We start from the raw sequence: 18,125 nt of genomic DNA on the forward strand, positions 1-18,125 counted from the left end.
CTCAATTAATTGCGTGTCTGTTTTGTCTTTTGTATTAATTTTGAGGTTTTCTCGCCACAAGGAATAGGAATGCGAGCATCCGGCAGAATGCATTTATAATCCATACTATATTCTGCCCTGACGATGCCGTACCTATAATAAATTTAAGAATAAATGTCGCTCTGCATAGCACAAAGCCTTCTCTTAGCCAGTATTCGGGCGACTGAAAGGCAAACTGTCACCCGATATTGAACACATCCTGTTAAAGTTTAAGCCTTGATGAGTTCCATCCCAAGACGTAAAACTTGATAAATTAAACTGATTTGTCCAAAGTTTCTACTGCGTTCATGGCTGAAGATAATAATCATCATCGTCAGCCAGACTACTTCCACTGCAGGACAAAGGCCTTTCCCATACCTCTCCAAGTAAGCCAGTCTTCTGCCAGTTGCCGCCACATTACCCAACAAACTTCTCGATCTCATCCGCCGACCCAACTTTCTGGTTCTACGCTTGCCCTCTACGTTTGCCCTCTCTTAGTATCCAGTCCGTAACAATTAACGACCGTTGGTTATCTTTCCTGTGCACTATACACACTGCCCAAACCCAAAATGCCGTTCTTCCCAAACTGTTCTTCATTATTTCCACTAGTATGTAATTAACCCGCGTTTTTCCTCTGACCCACTCTGCCCTCTTCCAGTCTTCTAACGTTACACCTATAAAATTCCTTTCCATAGCTCGCTGCCTCGTCCACAACTTAAAGGACTAGAGCCATCTAATTTTCTTGCATGCTTTCTTCTTTAGAATGGCGCGTTACACATTAGAATACAGTATATGCATCACCGCATGGTACTCGCCTACGACAGCTAAGTAATTTGTAATTCAATTTCTGCTCTCATGCTGTTTCGGTTTCGGTTTCTTCAATCGAGCGATGGCTGTGACATGCAGTTGAACTTTAGGTGACGTTAAGGTGACTCCACTATAAACGGTAATACGTAGTTTTAACTCACTAGGTCACATAAACCAGCCTTCTTCAAGACCTAGAATACAACAAACGACGTATCAGCAGTTATAATGCCGTTTCTGCGTGCCTCAGGTGACCTAGAATTCAACTACATGTCACAGCTATCGTTCGGTTGATGAAAATGAAACCGAAATAGTGTAAGAAAAGAATTCCAATTATGAATTATTTGCCGGTCGTAAGCGAATATCACAGGGCGCTCCATGCATAACACATCGTTTGGAAGAATAAACCAAAAGAGGAAAATTTTGATGTCTATAGCCCTTTAATCAGAACTGTTTTCATTAACCTCCACGTTTCTGCCTCATAGGTGACTACAGGTAAAATACGGCTTTTGTGCACTTTCCCCTTAAGTATTATCGGTAAACTGCCGTTCATGATCTGGGAGAACCTCCCAAATGCGCCCCACTCCATTCTTATTTTTCTAGTTATTTTTGCACTTGTGATCTGGATCAGCCGTCTCTCCCTATTCTAAGTGAGCGTATTTGCTTACCACTTCTAGCGCCTCGCTACTAATTTTAGACTGCTGTCCCTTTGTGGAACTGTTGAACATTACTTTCGTTCTTTGTATATTAACTTTTCGACCCACTGTTCTGCTCTGCCCAAATCCTTCGTCATGCTTTGGAATTCATGCTCTGACTTGACAAGGCAAAGTCATAATCGAATCGCAGATTACTCTTATCTTTTATCCATTAGCTTTTATCTCCAACTGTTCCCAATCCAAGCTTCTGAATATCTCTTTTAGCCAGGCTGAAAATAACACTGGCGAGATCGTGTCTCCCTGCGTGACACCCTTCCAAGTGAATAAAGCGTACTTATATTACGCCTCCGGTGAGCACCCTTTTATTTGTTTTCTTGCGCGAGCTGAAACTGTGGAGCTCTTGTGAGAAAATAAACACAAAAAAAACACTGAGACATTAAACATAGACACTGCTATCATGACGAAACCGTCGGCCATCTATGCTCATAGCACCATTCGTTCTATTTTTAGCCAAAAGATTATGAAATTCTAGCGAGAATAGCAACACTGGCGGCAAGCGCCATTCCTTTCTTCTCTTGCGCGAGCGGAAACCATGGAGCTCTTAGGAGAGAATAAGCAGAGAAAAACATTGAGACATTAAGGACAGACACTGCCACCATGACGAAACCGTCGGCCATCTATGTTCTAGTACCATTCGTTCCATTTTTAGCCAAATGATTATGAAATTCTTGCTACAGCAGCAACGCAGCTTCGAATTCTCTCCTATCTAAACTTCTAATACAACTGCTTCATATGGGAATAGTATTTGGGCCTTGGAAGCTTTGCACGCTGTTTTCGATCGTTCGCTGATTTTCTACTGCCTTCAAAATTCTGCAGAATTGATAAAACTGAAGTTGTAATTCCTCCTGGACCCGCCGCGGTGGCTTAGTGGTTAGTGCGCCCGGCTACTGAGCCGGAGAACCCGGGTTCGAACCCGACCGTGGCGACCGCGCTTCGTTCGAGGCAAAACGCTAAGGCGCCCGTGTGCTGTGCGATGGCAGTGCACGTTAAAGATCCTCAGGTGATCAAAATTATTCCGGAGCCCTCCACTACGGCACCTCTTTCTTCTTCCTTTCTTCTTTCACTTCCTCCTTTATCACTTCACTTACGGCGCGGTTCGGGTGTCCGCCGATATGTGACACAGATATTGCGCCATTTACTTTTTCAAAAAACAATTTTCATTTGTTTCTTTCAGGCTCTCATTAAGAAGATATGATAAGAAAGGTCAGTTATTCGTGTTGCATCCTACCAAAAAATTTCAATTTGTGTCTTTCATGGATTGCAAGCCTATGTAAGCTTTTGTCCGCAAACACACCACGCTATCACATGCATATAGTATGCTCACCGCCGTGGTGCAATTCGCAGCTCTCCGAGAAGGTTACGTCGTCGATAGCAACGTAGCCTTGCTTCCTGGCTATTCTGTGCTGTGCAGTGAAGGCAACCTTGAAGAAGAAGTAAAATATACACATGTTTTTGCGATCAAAGAAGTGCAGCAGTAATCTCGCTATCGATGAATGCTCTAGGCGCTCAGTGGGGGGACACATGAAAGAGGAAGGAAAAGAAAGATAGAAAGAGTTGCCGAATGAAAGAGCTATGAATCCATTTGAACCATCTGTGGTTTGGTAACGTTTGAATTTTAAATTTGAATTTATTGCGCTTCTGACAAAAGAACGCCATACATGCAGCAATGCAATACATGCGGCGCTCCGATGTGGCTTATTTGTTATTTCTTCTTTTCATTATCCTTGATTTGTTCATGCAGGCATACTCTCTTATTACACATTTTGTGGACGTGACCATTATCATCGGCCAGCTGCTTGAGGACACAGTACACATCTGGTATACTGAGAAGCAAGCTTGGGTTACTTGTTCAAGCACTTCATTTGTGCCGAAATGATCATTTAGATACTTGTGCATCAATGTAATTAATGCTCCTCTAAGCTTAAATTTTTGTGCGTAAAAAGCTAGGGAAGTTAGTATTGTTTACCCTAATGCAAGTTGAATCTACCGCTCTTTGCATCTTAATTTTCTGTGAACAGCCATTTTACTGCCTTAGCCGCATCTCGCCCTCTTACGTATGTATGCAAGTATATGTTTATTACTATTCTGGCATGGTCCCAACAACTTAAAGCGAATGTATTGTTGATGCTTGTTGATTTGCGGAGGTCGCAACAATTAAAGGTTGTTTGATATAGCTGCTCAGCGAATCCCACCATCGCCCCCACATGGGGGCGACGGCAGCCCTAATTCTCGACACCCGTTGCAGATAAAGTTGTCTCTTTCTCTCTCCGTGACAGACTCCTGCTAGTTGTATTCCAATTTTTGCTCTGGAAATTAGCGTGTGAGTTAAAATCGTCTTCTGCTTGAACTTTCACGTGAGAACAATGCGTGAAAGACGCTTTTATCAAGATGACAATCAACATGCTACTGATCGCGCGTTTCTTTAAACTGCCGCTCACTGTGAATGTTCGAACACCACGCTGCCTACGCTGAATCCCCAACGTTTCGGCGCCAGTGAAACGGCACATGTTTAGGCGTAAAATTCCTGCACCAATTCCCCACCGAAACCTCCGCTGACCACCTACGGACAACCTGAAGGGGAACAGAGGATGTGTGAGAGACGGGCGCTGTACACTCTTAAAGTAAAATTCGCCGAAAGAACACCAATTTGTGCGTTTGATTCAGGAGAAAAGACAAATTTGTAGAAATGCTGGATAGAGACTGAACGGAGAGTTGGCTGCCTTTAGGTACTATAGCGTCTTCGCCCTTCAACCCTCGCACTCCCCAAGCTCATAAAGTGACAAGTAATGGCTGGTCTGCCTGTCTAGCGCGCATTGAATATTGGTGTCCATGTTCACAGGCGTGAAAGTAATGGCTGGAAAAACAACTTATCTAAGCACAAGGTGCAGAATAACGCCGAAAATAAAAGCAAGAGAAATGTGCAGAGTGGAAAGTGGGCTTTGCATTTTTCTCTGCCTGAGTCGAGCTGCAACTGGCAGCAGCAAAAGACAAAACAATCATCAAAGGCTTTCGCGCGTTAGAAATGAGCGAAACTGGTATAACCTTGTCCTAGTGCGCACCACGTTTTACTCACAGCCGAGGTGACGCTTCAAGCGTCGTCGATTTCGACTCTGAAAAATGCGCCACGAGCGTTGCAAGCGTCGCGGAAGCCCCCACGTGCGAGGCTCCTTTTGAAAGTCTCCAGCCAACTTTCGTTAAAAATGCAGATATATTTTCTCTCGATAGGTTTTGCACTGTTCCATTCGTATTTCTGTGCTTTAAACCTGACGCAGGCCGGCCAGCGTAAACGGGCACATGTTTTAGGCTTTCCGTCAGGTATAAAAAGAAAGTATGCCAACCGTTGTAGCATTTTTTTAATAGCCAAAGAGCCTCCTTTCTGTTATGTGACGAGAACGCATCAGCGGGCCAGCAATGTTCGTATAGAAATTGTATTGTTATCATTAGCGAACAGGGAGTCGAAATAATTGCAAAGCAATGAAACCTCTAACACCGGTGCTCCCACCTGATATGGTTCACTCTGTTTAAGTATAACGTTGGCAGCCGTGAAATGAAAGAACTCGGTCGTCCTCTGTTGCTCCCATACGGATTTCCACTGTCCGTCTTTGGTTGTACGCACATTCAGTGAGAGCAGTGGTTCGCTTCTGCCTTGGACTGTGTAGAAGAACGTGATCTGCAAGATTTCATCAAAACATGAATTCGTCATTCTAGACTCATTCTATTTTCAAGAGGTGTAATTGTGAAGTGTTTGTAGTGGACAGCTTGACCTTTCTCTAACGCCAGCAGAAAAAGACTCACGTACACTATATGAAACTTTATTCATATTGCTGCTATTATTTCTCCCACAGTTGCATCTTTCCACCACAATGTTGTCTGGCGCAGTAAGTCTTTGGTTTCGGAGCCCCTTCCTCCAACGCTGCCACTGCAAAGCTCCGTCCACGCCCGCTAAACAGATGCAGAGAAGACGCCTTCTGTGTAACGTTCGTTATGTTTAGTGAAAGTGATCAAAGAGGCGTGATGAACGTACCGCATTCAGGAATTTCTTAGAGCAGTGAACGGCCGAGCTCTCCAAAAGGGTTCCAGTGTTTTAGCAACAAATCGCTTTTAAGATTCTCGAGTTCATAACATAGTAGCTCTTGCGTGAAGGAACCCATTTTTCCTGCCGGCACCTCCAGGGAGTCATTGCTTTGGTTGCTACGCTTAGGGACCTTTTCATCGCTTCAAGTGTGATCTACTTGCATCTTGATTCAGTTGAATTATTTCTAATGTGCCACTTAGTATCCGTGCCTTTATAAATAAGCACTTTAAGCGCGCATGCATTGCAACATAGAATAAAAATAGCGTACATATGCGCATAAGCATGAACAATGCACTCTCTTCACAAACACATCCAAAATATTGATCATAAAATCTACAGACAGCTCCAATATTAGAAAGTGTCAATTTTGCACCGTAAAAGACGCACCTTCCAAATTTTCACGAGTTTTGACACAAACTGCGCTTATTATGTTAATAAATATCACACAGGTTCGGTCACTAGCAAAATCTCTTATCCTGCATTATATGGAACTCGAAGCGCAAAGATCAAAAGGCAGGCACATTGCTACCTATATCCTTTAGCTTTCGGTCTTGAGCTGGTTGGTGAAAAACAAAAAAATATTGTTCTTTTGTCGCGACTTGTAAAAAATGATATGACATTAATGTAGCTGTCATCTTCATATTTATATTGCAAATCTGTAAGAAGTAGCAATGGCACTGGTACATAACATATCTAGACTGGAAGACCGCCCAGCCTTAAGGATTACTTTCCAGAAACTGCACCGCCGCCGGACGTGCCAGCAAAGAATAATTCAGAAATGTTCCCAGTCCCAAATACAGTACCTAATAAAACTGGTTCTCTACCTAAAATTACTCCTCTATAAGCACCATAGCGCAGTACTCTGACAAGTGCTCTCATATAGGCAGCCTTTCTTTGGGACTCAAACTGCTCTCACTTAGGCAGCGCGTGTTGGCCAGGGCGTTCTCTTGGTGCTTGTCGATCGCTGCCTGGCTATGAGGGCGACTGACGCTGCTATTTTCTTACCGGCGACCTTTACGCATTAAGGCATGAGGGGAGGAAGATGAGTTTTTCACAACACAAACTGAACAAGGAAAGGAGGAGCATCAGGCTACGTAGCACACGTTTTGATAATAACTCTTGTATTTTTGTCGCAGCGTTCGCTAAGGACTCTCAGACTCCCTCTTGGCTTGGTCGCTTTGTTTCTGTTCTTTATAAGCCAGCCACCCTGGCATGTAAATTCGAGTTCGGTTTGTTGAAAACACACACATAAGACGCACTGTGTTTACGAGTCTTGTATGCCGCATTTTACTGTCTGCTAATCTGATACTAAGTGCCGCTTTTTATGAGATTACCACATCTGCTCACCTGATCGGTGTGTCTAACCTTAAATAGCACCACTGCCTCCCGTTGCATCGCTCATGCCTTCGTTAGCATTACACTTACCCTGTTGTGCAACAGCTGAATCCACACTCATGTCCAAACCGCTAAATGGTCGTGCATAGACAACCTCGCAACTAAAATAGCCGGAAATTAAGAAATTTGCCTACTCACCATGCACATTTGTTTATTATCCAGAGTCGGGCCGACTATAGTAGCATTTGTCTTCGACAGGCTTGACTGGAAGATCAGGAATTTTCCTAGGAGGCAGCATGGAGACAAATATAGTGAGAATTAAATCCCCAGGGAATTAGTTCAACAATAAAGCAAATGACTTTCAGATACCAATCTTCAGAGCAAATGAATATGAAAATGATCGATTATCATATTAATATTATTATTCATTGTGCATGCCGCACGAGTTGCCTGTGTATTATCCTACTGTTAAGCTTCAAACGTTACTCAGTGAAACTGTATTTTTATACCGTAGTTCTTGTCCACTCCTGTAAAAATCTTAGAAGGGCATTGACAGTATTCCGAAATAAATAAATGAATAAATAAACTGCAACGCGAGCTACACCGCAGAATGGAGGCGGCAGACAGGAAATAAAACAAAGACTACTCAGCCCCATCAAATCCCTATAGAATTCACAAAAAGGCTTTTCTTTGAACGCGATAGTGTTAAAGGAGTATAGACGTCGAATTTTGGTGTCACTTTTTCTTCTTATTTCAAGTAATGCGTAAAAAGTTTCTTTGGATGGGTCAGCCCGTAGTATTCGCCTGCTAGCGCTAAATAGCTTATAATCGAACTTTTCATTCATGCGTTTCGGTGTCAACAGCTCTGCGAAGTCAAAGTTCTGTACGCATCACCTGACACATTAAAAATACAATATAATCGCTGATTCTTCATTCGTTATCATTTCAGCTCCTAAGGCAAGATGGCTTTAGGAATGTAGCGAAGTAAAGCGACGAACGAGCGATTATATCGCCCTTTCCTCAAGCCTCGTTTCGCTTACTCGTATATGCAACTTTGACGCTATAGCCATCGTTCGATTGTTGAAACCGAAACCAAAACAGCCCTAGGTGAAATTTTATTATAAATTATTATAAACTGTAAACTACTACATTACGCATCATTGAAAGAAAGAAGTCACGCGCCCAAAAGTTGGGTGTTTTTCTAGAACCCAGTTGAGAATTCAGCGTGGTAGATGGCGTCGGCGTACCGAGAAACCCTGCATTGGTCAAGAAGGTCGTGATGTAACCATCACGGAACCTCGAGCTGGTAATTAGATTACTCCACAATGATCACACAGTACAACAGTGATGACATCACCATGCAATTACTTATCGGTTTACAGGGTCGTGCCGTCATACCACCTCCATTATGCAGAACCTCTGAGTAAAGAAAAGCAATTGCAGTGAAAAAAAAACGGTTTAGTCGAGACTCCAACCGTTATCCCTCTACCACAGATGGACGTGCTTTCTTTCAGTGCAATATTTCAGAGACTTTATGCGGCCACCTCTTAGCAATGCTATCGCATTACATTCTTATGGTAACCAGAATTTATTTTTTTGGTTCGTTTGAAGGGCAGCATTCTAAATTTGAATTCGAACACAACGCCTAACGCATGAAAGCTGACAGAGAATCAACACGCGCGCACACTGCGCTGTTAAGAATTTCGAGTTCATTTGGCGTTTTCCTTCCTCTTTACTCGGCGATATGTCTGTGTCGCCTCTCTCTCTCCTCTTCTGTGTTTCGCGCTGCTTTCAGTCTAAAATTAAGCAATAGCAACCAACTAATATGTCTGTACTGTTAAGATCTCGGCATGTGATCGCAAACCGTGATTAGCATTTGTAAACCTCCCAAATCATAATGACCATTCTTACGAAAAACGCGATATCCTTCGCAATATGTTTCCACATAATAATTCATAATCACAATTCAGCTCTCTTTTACGATTTGTTTTACACAAAATTTAATCCAGAATGCCTTAGGCATCCTTGATTAGGATAAAAAGTAAATGTAGGTAACTAAAACTAGAAGCAATAGTGCGGGAATTTATTTTTCTATTTTTATACAGTGCATGAGTGCATAAGTGTTGCAGCCTGTCTTACAGGGTTACACTATTACTGGCTTTTTTGATTCAGAGATTGGCTGAAGTTTTGCTATGTGCAGCACTGTTAGTACTCTACAGCACAATAGCACTTGTGCGGCAGCTCGCCTGCAGACGATACGGTGACATGAACTGCTAAAACTTCCTTTGCAACAGATTAAAGCTGTCATTTCTTAGTGTGGAAAAAACTTGGTCTAGACAAACAGTGGCAGAGAGACAGTCAATCTAAAACAATTGCACTAATTACTACTGAACACGGAAAGAAGCCACACCCTAGTGCACTTAGTGCACATAACTCTCCCTCTAGTCAGGACACTATTGGTGTTCCACGAAATCACCGATTTTTTTCTTAAAATAGTCTGCGGTCACACAATCACATTTGGGTTGCCAGAGAGAAAAACAAGAAGAAAGCTCAATGCATCTTTAATGGCAACCGAAAAACGGTTTCGTGGGTGCAAGCTAATCGAAGATCACTGATTCTCCAACTGACTGTCGTAATTAATGCATAAAGACAAAATACTGCTCTGCTTGGAAAGTGAACATCGTTCTATATTTACACAAACAGAGCCTTCTTCGGAAAATTTGGTCACCTAAGCAATATTCTAAAGGCTTTCTTTCAGTAGCATTCTTCACATTGTGTGTATTTTGTGATACTCGGGCACTCAAAATTCACCGCTTTCCTTAAATCCTTAGACTGCAAAGCCCTGTCTCATCGTCGCTCGAAAAGTGTAGCAAAAAAGCGAGAACGGAAAGAAATTGTTCGAAACGAGAGTATCTTCCTATGAGAAGCAAAGAAAATTTAACACAAACTAAGTATACGAACACAAAGAGAGAGAGAGGAAATTAATTTGCACTACACTGCCGAGTCTCAACAACTGATTAATCTTCTACAGAAATGTTGTCACAGCCGACAGTGAAATACTTAGTAGACCGAATCATGTAAGGAATATTTTCTGACACAAAGAGGCCGTTTGCACGAGTGATTTGCCTCTTTTATAGATACACGATTTCCATTAAAAGAAAGTAATTTTTGCTTCATATTTTGCAGTTGTGTTTCGTTAATCCCCTCAAGAAGCATCCATACCCTCATGGGTGCCCGTTGTGTGATCCCGTGTTGGTCCCGCTGAGAGGTACGACGAGGGACTGTTCAGGGACCACGAAGCCCAGTTTCCTTCAGACGGTGCCTCTGGTGTCCAGTCGCAGAAGGATGTGTCGAAGTTGCAGCCAAGTCGGTGGTCGCCTGAAATTAGGGAAGTTGCAGTACCTCTTAGGTTTCTTAAGCACGCTGAATCCCTTCTTTCGCTGTATATCAACTACAGTGCATACATATTTAAATTTTTCAAATTTCAAGCATGTAGTTTGCTTCTGCGATGGATATGAAAATTCCATAGAAACCTGTTATGCTTGCGAACGCCCGCTATGCGAACTGTATTCTGCCTGTTGCCTTGTCAGGACAATTTCTAAGTGGATCACATTTTGTGGCTATGGTTCAACCAGCCTATTACATTAGTCGGTATTCTTGAAACCAAAGCAACGATGACTATGCACGAATGCAAAAGAAAAAAATTACTCTCACAGCACCAATAAAGTGTCACATCGTCAATATTAGGTTACTGGCGATAATAAATAAAAGCCTAAAAGCTTAACTCTGCTACCAAAATTATTCCGGCTATATCCGAAAGCAATTCACGCCAGTTAAATCACATACAAGGTATTTTAATGGGGGTTCACGGATTACAACTTGATATGTTCGTAACAAATCAAACCGGCCTATAATATATACACCAGCATAAAGAAAATGGCACGAAACCGTCCTCACCAGACCTAATGTGAGAAGCCGTGGATATGGTCAAATTTAACTGCACAAGGAATGGTATAAAGAAGTGCTTTATTTAAGGTGAGTGCAGAAGAAGCGCGTTTAGATAACGGAGCATATTTCTGGCGTGTACAGACGCATACAAAAAAGCTCGCCTTTTTAGCAGTGCGCCTGTGCCTATTCTAGGTAATTAAGAACGAAGTCGATGACCTCTCAGGCTTGTCAAGTCTCATGCGTTGCTATATAATTGTGACGTCTCTTCGAAAAGAAGACAGTGACTTCAGGTTCTCACTACTCTGTGGTGTGATGCCTGCGGTGCGCAGAGTAAGCTCCCCAGTGGCGTTGCGAAGAAACTTCAAGATGAAAGGAAAGCAACAAAAATACCATGAAAGGAGCACACTCTACACATCAGCCAAATATAAGATGACACGCCTTGCGGAGCAGTTGTTCCAAGCAGAGCTTGAAATATCACCATGCTTTTTGCAGTAAATATTAGGAACTATGCCAACAAAAATATTGTGTCTGCAGAAGCGTCTGCAGCTAAAAGTTGCATTCCGCGCTTATTTTCTTCTCTCTACGCCTCTATTTTAGGTGTCATTAGAAGGACTCAATGAAACATCTTACCGTCTTACCGTCGGCTACTTGTCGTATCTAAAGGCATTTTTGCAAATTATGTGAAAAAGGCTTCCACAGTGTGCTGCTTGCTCACAAGACATCCTTCCTTCTCGCGCTGCCACTGTTCATCAGCTACTCGGAGACCGCTATACCAACAGCTTCTTTAAATACATAAGCCACACTTATTCACATGTGATTTTATTTGTGTGGCTACCGTGCATGTACCAGACCAGCGTTGTCGCTAATCTCATTCACACCATTGTTTTACCGGCAACAGACATTGACAGGCAGACAAAGATTTGTCTTTGCATGCGTCTCCCACGTGATTTGGGATGCTGGAAACTTCTTAACAGACTGCACGGATTGAAATGCCTCACTCACCACAGTTCAGCTCGTCGCTGTTGTCACCACAGTCGTCAACGTAGTTGCAGCGATCGTAGGAATTTACGCAGGCGCCATTAGCACAATGGAAGTTGCTGTCGGGACATTCCTCCTGCTTAGCTGCAGCACCAAACCAGCGAAAGCATTAGTAAATGCACTGAAGAAGCACGCTGCACTTTCTGTTACTTATTTTAGGATGAAAATATATTTCTATCAACTAATGTAGCAATATTTACTTTCATGTCGCAGCAGCGATTGTGCGCGCTGCTTTGCACCAAGTCTCGGTGTTACACCGAATGGCTGTTCAGTAAGAGTGGTTTGGTTTATGGGGGTTTAACGTCCCAAAGCGACTCAGGCTATGAGAGACGCCGTAGTGAAGGGCTCCGGAAATTTCGACCACCTGGGGTTCTTTGACGTGCACTGACATCGCACAGTACACGGGCCTCTAGAATTTCGCCTCCATCGAAATTCGACCGCCGCGGCCGGGATCGAACCCGCGTCTTTCGGGCCGGCAGCCGAGCGCCTTAGCCACTCAGCCACCACGGCGGCTGTTCAGTAAGAGTGATTCTGAAAAAGTACATCACGCCTTAGTATTTTAGAAAAAAAAACTGAACTCAGCAGACTACTATTATATGCGCAATCAATAGTTGTGCTTTACATAGGGTCACAGTTCATCAAGAATGTATATCAGGGATGCGTCGAAATAGGCAGAAACAAAATGTTTGCTTTAAATATAGAGCGGCTGGTGCGGGCGATGCGCTAATCTTTTTCCTTGTTTAAGTATTGAGAGGCGCTTAATGGGACGGGAAGATGCAGGCGCAGAATAATGTGGAGTAACACATCTTACGCCGAAAACACAGAATAAATTTGTCCCTTTATAGGAGAGAATCGGGAATAGTGCGATTAATTAGACAACGAATCTGCTCAAAATCGTAGTGCAACAGTTGAACGGCGCGAATTTTATGATCTTGTAACCCATCGAAAAAGTAGTTTGCACACACGATCCTGGGCTGCATAGACTTTAGACGCATACACGAGCATGGGCCGCGTAGACGTTAAACCTGCGGGCTGCTCCGTACAAGAACAATCTCCACACGCCGCTTACATAGAGCATCGAGCAGCTTACATAGAGCACCAAGCAGGTGGACTTATTGTGCTCCAGAGCCCTGCTGAAGACAAGGCTGAAAATTCCTGCTCCACTGAACTGCTGCAAAACATTTTAAAGCGTGAATTATCATTAGACTGTCAAATCTCAATTTAGTTGAATTCGCGAATATGAACCGTCGGCTACTTTACGTGTATCTAAAGGCATTTTTGCAAATTATGTGAAAAAGGCTTCCACACTGTGCTGCTTGCTCACGTGATATCCTTCATTCTCGCGCTACGACTGTTCATCCCTATACCAACAGCCTCATTCTTGACTGTGAAACAAACGGCGTGGCGGCGTTTAGCTTCTGCATTGTAAGGCGGCGTCAGTCAGCAAATATTGATAGTAAGTATCGCTGTCAATACCTGCCTGGACAGGTGAAGATGAAATCAGAACTCGTGCTGTGAAAAAGTGGTCTAAGGCATGAGCAGCTGGACACGTGGCCAAGTCTGCTCCAGTCCCGAGCCTCAGGGCTGCGGTGGCGGCAGTGCTTACGATTACAGATAAAAATATAATTTTAATGCTATAAGAGTCAAACGTAGCAGAATTAACGGATGATTGCCGTTTTCCGCACACAAGCGCTCCTTTTTGCGCTCCGCGAGTACGCCTATTTAAATGTGTAATTTGGACAAAAAAACTGATGTAATGTGAGGTTTATGACATTTTTAGATTTGGAGGCCTTATTGTTTGCAGCCGGTCTGTGCAACGTTTAAGTGAACACAAACAAGCCTTCCCCGAACATCTTGGCTCTGTACGCCATAAAACCCCTAGAGACAGAAACAATGTAGCTGTCATGTTTAGGCTTTCAGGACATCATTCTGTGCTTTTTTTACGCTGAATGTGCAGAAGAATGCAGATATGCTTAAACTTTTAGAATCTCATCCGTGCTATTGCTTGCTGAATATGCAGAATACAATGCCAAAGTATAGTTCAATTATTACGTACTCCTGTGAATAAGACAGAAAATTTCAACTTCGTAAATACTCAAATGCACCTATTTCCAGCTGCACAGAACTTCTGCATTCACTAAGTGATAGCTTATCTTAATAGCTTACTGCCAGTGCAACGTTTAAGTGAACACAAACAAGCCTTCCCCGAACATCTTGGCTCTGTACGCCATAAAACCCCTAGAGACAGAAACAATGTAGCTGTCATGTTTAGGCTTTCAGGACATCATTCTGTGCTTTTTTTACGCTGAATGTGCAGAAGAATGCAGATATGCTTAAACTTTTAGAATCTCATCCGTGCTATTGCTTGCTGAATATGCAGAATACAATGCCAAAGTATAGTTCAATTATTACGTACTCCTGTGAATAAGACAGAAAATTTCAACTTCGTAAATACTCAAATGCACCTATTTCCAGCTGCACAGAACTTCTGCATTCACTAAGTGATAGCTTATCTTAATAGCTTACTGCCAGTAAACACCGCCATACGTTAGACTGCTTCTGTTATCGAAGCAGGACAGAAGTTCACCTTTGCTCCTTTACAACAACAGAATACTTACCAGGCAAGCATCCAAGGAGAAGCCCGATACCCCCCCCCCCTCCCCCCCCACCCGAAATCACGCTTATCCCCCAGCCCCAGCAGTGTTCTTGTTAGGCATAGGCCCTGCCCCCCCCCCCCCCCCCCGGGCTTCTTCCTATAAAAATATATCCCCCCCCCCGCCGAAAAAAATTCCTGGCTTCATGCCTGATAGTTACTGACCAAAAGTCCAAAAGTAACGTGTGAAGGTCAGAAGGGCACCAGAGATTATCACGTTTTCATCTCAGCCCCACTCACCTGGCAGGGCACATCCGCTGTACAATATGGCGTCCACTGCGAACATAGCTTTTGATTGCGGATACTGGTTCGTTGAGAAGGAGAACTGAAAGGGGATAACATAATTTAAAACTTATAACCATAATTGTGTAACAGAATTGCTTCAATATAATGACCTCTACCTTACCACCTTTTGATCCTACTTCCTAAATTGCCGGCGCTAAAGATGGCACATGTTATGTCTCACACATAGCTCGCATTGAAAAGAAAACTGCAGTGGGCGGCGAGATATCGAGCATCGAATCCTAAAAGAACTTTCCGGTGCCTGCTACAATGTCCCTCTGTATTGAGAAGGCAGGGATATTTTCTTTTCCTCGTGAATTCGTGCTCAAAGATTCTCACCCATCGTTGCATGGAATTGTTCTGAAAAGGGTAAAAGGAATTAGTGAACGTAAAAAGCAAGCGCTTAGGTTAGCCTTCTTTTTTTACATCTCGATAATACATCGCGATAAGTTTTGTGAATAAAGTATTACTCACAGTGAGTAATTATTCGTGCCATAGATCATTTAATCAGCTACGACATGCCAGTCTTGTGCTCATGCTCCATTTTTCAGCTCCTTTTGATGCAATGAGGCGACCGCTAGCCCTACAGTGCATCACACGGTGAGAGTGCCCAGTTTAAAGATAGGGAAGAAAAATGAACAATCCTAAATGTGTGAAAGACGGCGGCACCATAGAATAATGGCGCTGCCTTCTAAGTTCAGCGCCACCTTATGAAGAATATTGGTATCTTGCCACTTCCAGAGTTGTGATAACCATAGTTATATACGTGACAGTAAAGTCTACTTCTATTACTTCTCTCTATCGAGGAAAGAGAAAGATCTATCGGAAAGCCGTATGGCTGAAGATAGCACAGCTCTCCTGTACATTTCGCAGTACAGTGCAGCCAGGATCAAGAAGCAGGCATAACTATACTGAAAAGGCTCGCACAGTTCCGGAAAAACAGACACCAGAGCACAAAAGTTTTGCAAAAAAATGGTTTTTATTTGCGCTTGCAGCAACAGTTAAAAAATGCTTCCAGACAAAGCGACAGAAGTGACATAGAGACGGAAGTGGCAGAAGTGAGGGAAGAAAATGATATATGTAATATGAAATTGTCGAAAGACAACGAAGAGCCGGTATAATAATTGTACAAGGTTATTTATCAAGTACTTTTTGATATATTATCTACAATGCTTCGAAGAACGATTGTATTTAAGCTGTAAAGGAAAATTTAGGCAGGTAAGGTTATTGATAGCTTATGTTTTATTGACCTGGTTTCTCAATGTTCAAAGGTAGTACGACAAGAGGGAATAGTTCAGGACATTGCAGTTCGGTCGGTTTATTTCGATACGCTAAAGTAAAGGGTGAAAATAAAACTGGTATTAAGGAAACTGGGGAAGAGAGGCGCTCGACCCAAGACTTGCGGATTAGCGTAGTAACCTGCGAACACGCCTAGGGTCTTCTTCCGAGCATGAAAAAAAAAACTGTAGTAAATACTTTTAGTCGTAGTACCCGAGATCATAATATGAGAAAGTTTGGAATAAATAAGTCCTTATCACGTACATGAATTGGACCACCACACTATTAGGCTGGATTTGGCCAGTCACCATTCGTTTTAATTCGACAGGAACTTTGCAAACTGCCTGTTTGTTTGCGGGTGCCTGCTGTAGCTTTTTTCTCAGTACCGGCAAACTAAGCAGCAAAAGGAAAAATAAATACCCGGGAGAAAAAGTTAAGCTCAGTCTATGTTCACTATATCTTACCCTGTGCAGTGTTTAACAGTTAGATCTAAAACAGCCGTGAAAGTCAAATGAGTCGCACATCAGGCTATATTCCTTATTCAGTACTTGAACAGCTCACTCCCATTGTAGCTTACTCACCTCTAATGGCTTTATTCACATTGACGATGGGTGCGTTCCGGACCTCGGCGTAAAATGATTTGAGCGCTTCGGCAGGTGCCTAGATGCGTGGTTTTGAGATTGTGCCCGTGTGCGTGCCCGCGTGTGTTTATTTCTTTAGTTTTGCTTTCCGGTACAAACGTATCTGTTAACTCTGGTGATAAAAGATGTTGCCACTTCCAATCAAGGGCGATTTTTTTTCTTGCATAGGCACAAAACCTTCCGTACTCCAACGTCTTAGTTTCGGACGGAAGAAGTAGCATCACAGTGTTTCATTTCACAAACTGACCACCGCGTGTTTGTAATGCGAAAGTATTTCTAGGCTATGTCGGTGGTTTCGTGTTCGCAAAATGTGTCAGCAGCAGTTATGGCGTTCTCAGAAGAGATAGCAACAATCAAATGGTTATAATCGATAGAGGACGATGTGAAAATGATGCGCAAAATTTTGATGTGAATCAGATTATTACTTAATTAATTTGAGCCAAAAATGTCCCATATGTAGAGAATGGTAGTGAATATAGCGAATGGTTGTGAAAACAAGTAAGTGGGCGGGAACGACCATGGCGCCAAATTTCGAAAAGAATCGTGGTGCCAAATTTCAAAAATTGAAATGTACGATTGAAATGAAAAGAAGATATAATCAGAGTAGATGTGATTAATTAAGGCAAATGATTACAGCAATTGGGAAAATTGATGAATTAACATCGAGCATCGCAATCAATAGAGGCAATCAACCAATCGACCACTAATCAATCAGTCGATAAGGCAAAGTGGGGCAAAGAGAATAAAAGAGGGGCAGAGAGGGGCAAAGTGTGTCTTGGAGGCGTCATTGCTTTCGCTTTCCTCGAGTGGGGGTTGCCGCAGTGATTTCCAAAATTATTTCATTATTTCCTTTGAATTGCCAGAGATACAGCTTTAGAACATGCAACAAAGTTTCTAACTGAATCGCTACCGCATTCATGACTTCATTAGAAAGCAATGTAACCAGTAATCCCCAATACTTGGCGGAAAAATCAAGAATGCTTGCAGGATGAGAGCCTGATATTGAGTTCACTCATATGGTGGAAACCATTCAACGGCTGCTGCCGTCCTGCGACGTAGCCAAGCGGACAGAATAGTATGCCGTCGATATTAATGCGCTTGGTTGGTGAAATTTTCAAAACACATGTAATCGCGCACTGTCGGATATGTCATGCCAGCTAAACATTACCGACGAAAAGTTTTCAGTTCTGTGTGCTTGTGCACACGATCCACTGCCTTTAAATTCTAACTGTGCTTAAGGGGGGACGTTCGTCTCAAGACTATTGTTTCATTTGTGGTACAATTCATATCATAATTATCACTAAAATGTGGTTTTATGTACAATTTAAATACGTAAT

The 18,125-nt window shown here is 42.7% G+C and overlaps 1 protein-coding gene across 1 annotated transcript in view; it reads right to left on the minus strand.

Moving 5' to 3' along the window:
* The window catches only part of LOC144128189 (MAM and LDL-receptor class A domain-containing protein 1-like), a 197,039-nt gene that overhangs the window by 45,690 nt on the left and 133,224 nt on the right, over window positions 1–18,125 (minus strand). The window contains exons 39-44 of the mRNA XM_077661338.1: window positions 14,828–14,912; window positions 11,899–12,018; window positions 10,171–10,326; window positions 7,147–7,232; window positions 5,041–5,208; window positions 2,863–2,959 (exon numbers count right to left, since the gene is read on the minus strand). Coding sequence (XP_077517464.1) covers window positions 2,863–2,959; window positions 5,041–5,208; window positions 7,147–7,232; window positions 10,171–10,326; window positions 11,899–12,018; window positions 14,828–14,912 — 712 coding nt within the window. The remainder of the gene's footprint in view (window positions 1–2,862; window positions 2,960–5,040; window positions 5,209–7,146; window positions 7,233–10,170; window positions 10,327–11,898; window positions 12,019–14,827; window positions 14,913–18,125) is intronic.

This window comes from Amblyomma americanum, chromosome 4 (assembly GCF_052857255.1).
Source record: "Amblyomma americanum isolate KBUSLIRL-KWMA chromosome 4, ASM5285725v1, whole genome shotgun sequence".
NCBI lineage: Eukaryota > Metazoa > Arthropoda > Arachnida > Ixodida > Ixodidae > Amblyomma > Amblyomma americanum.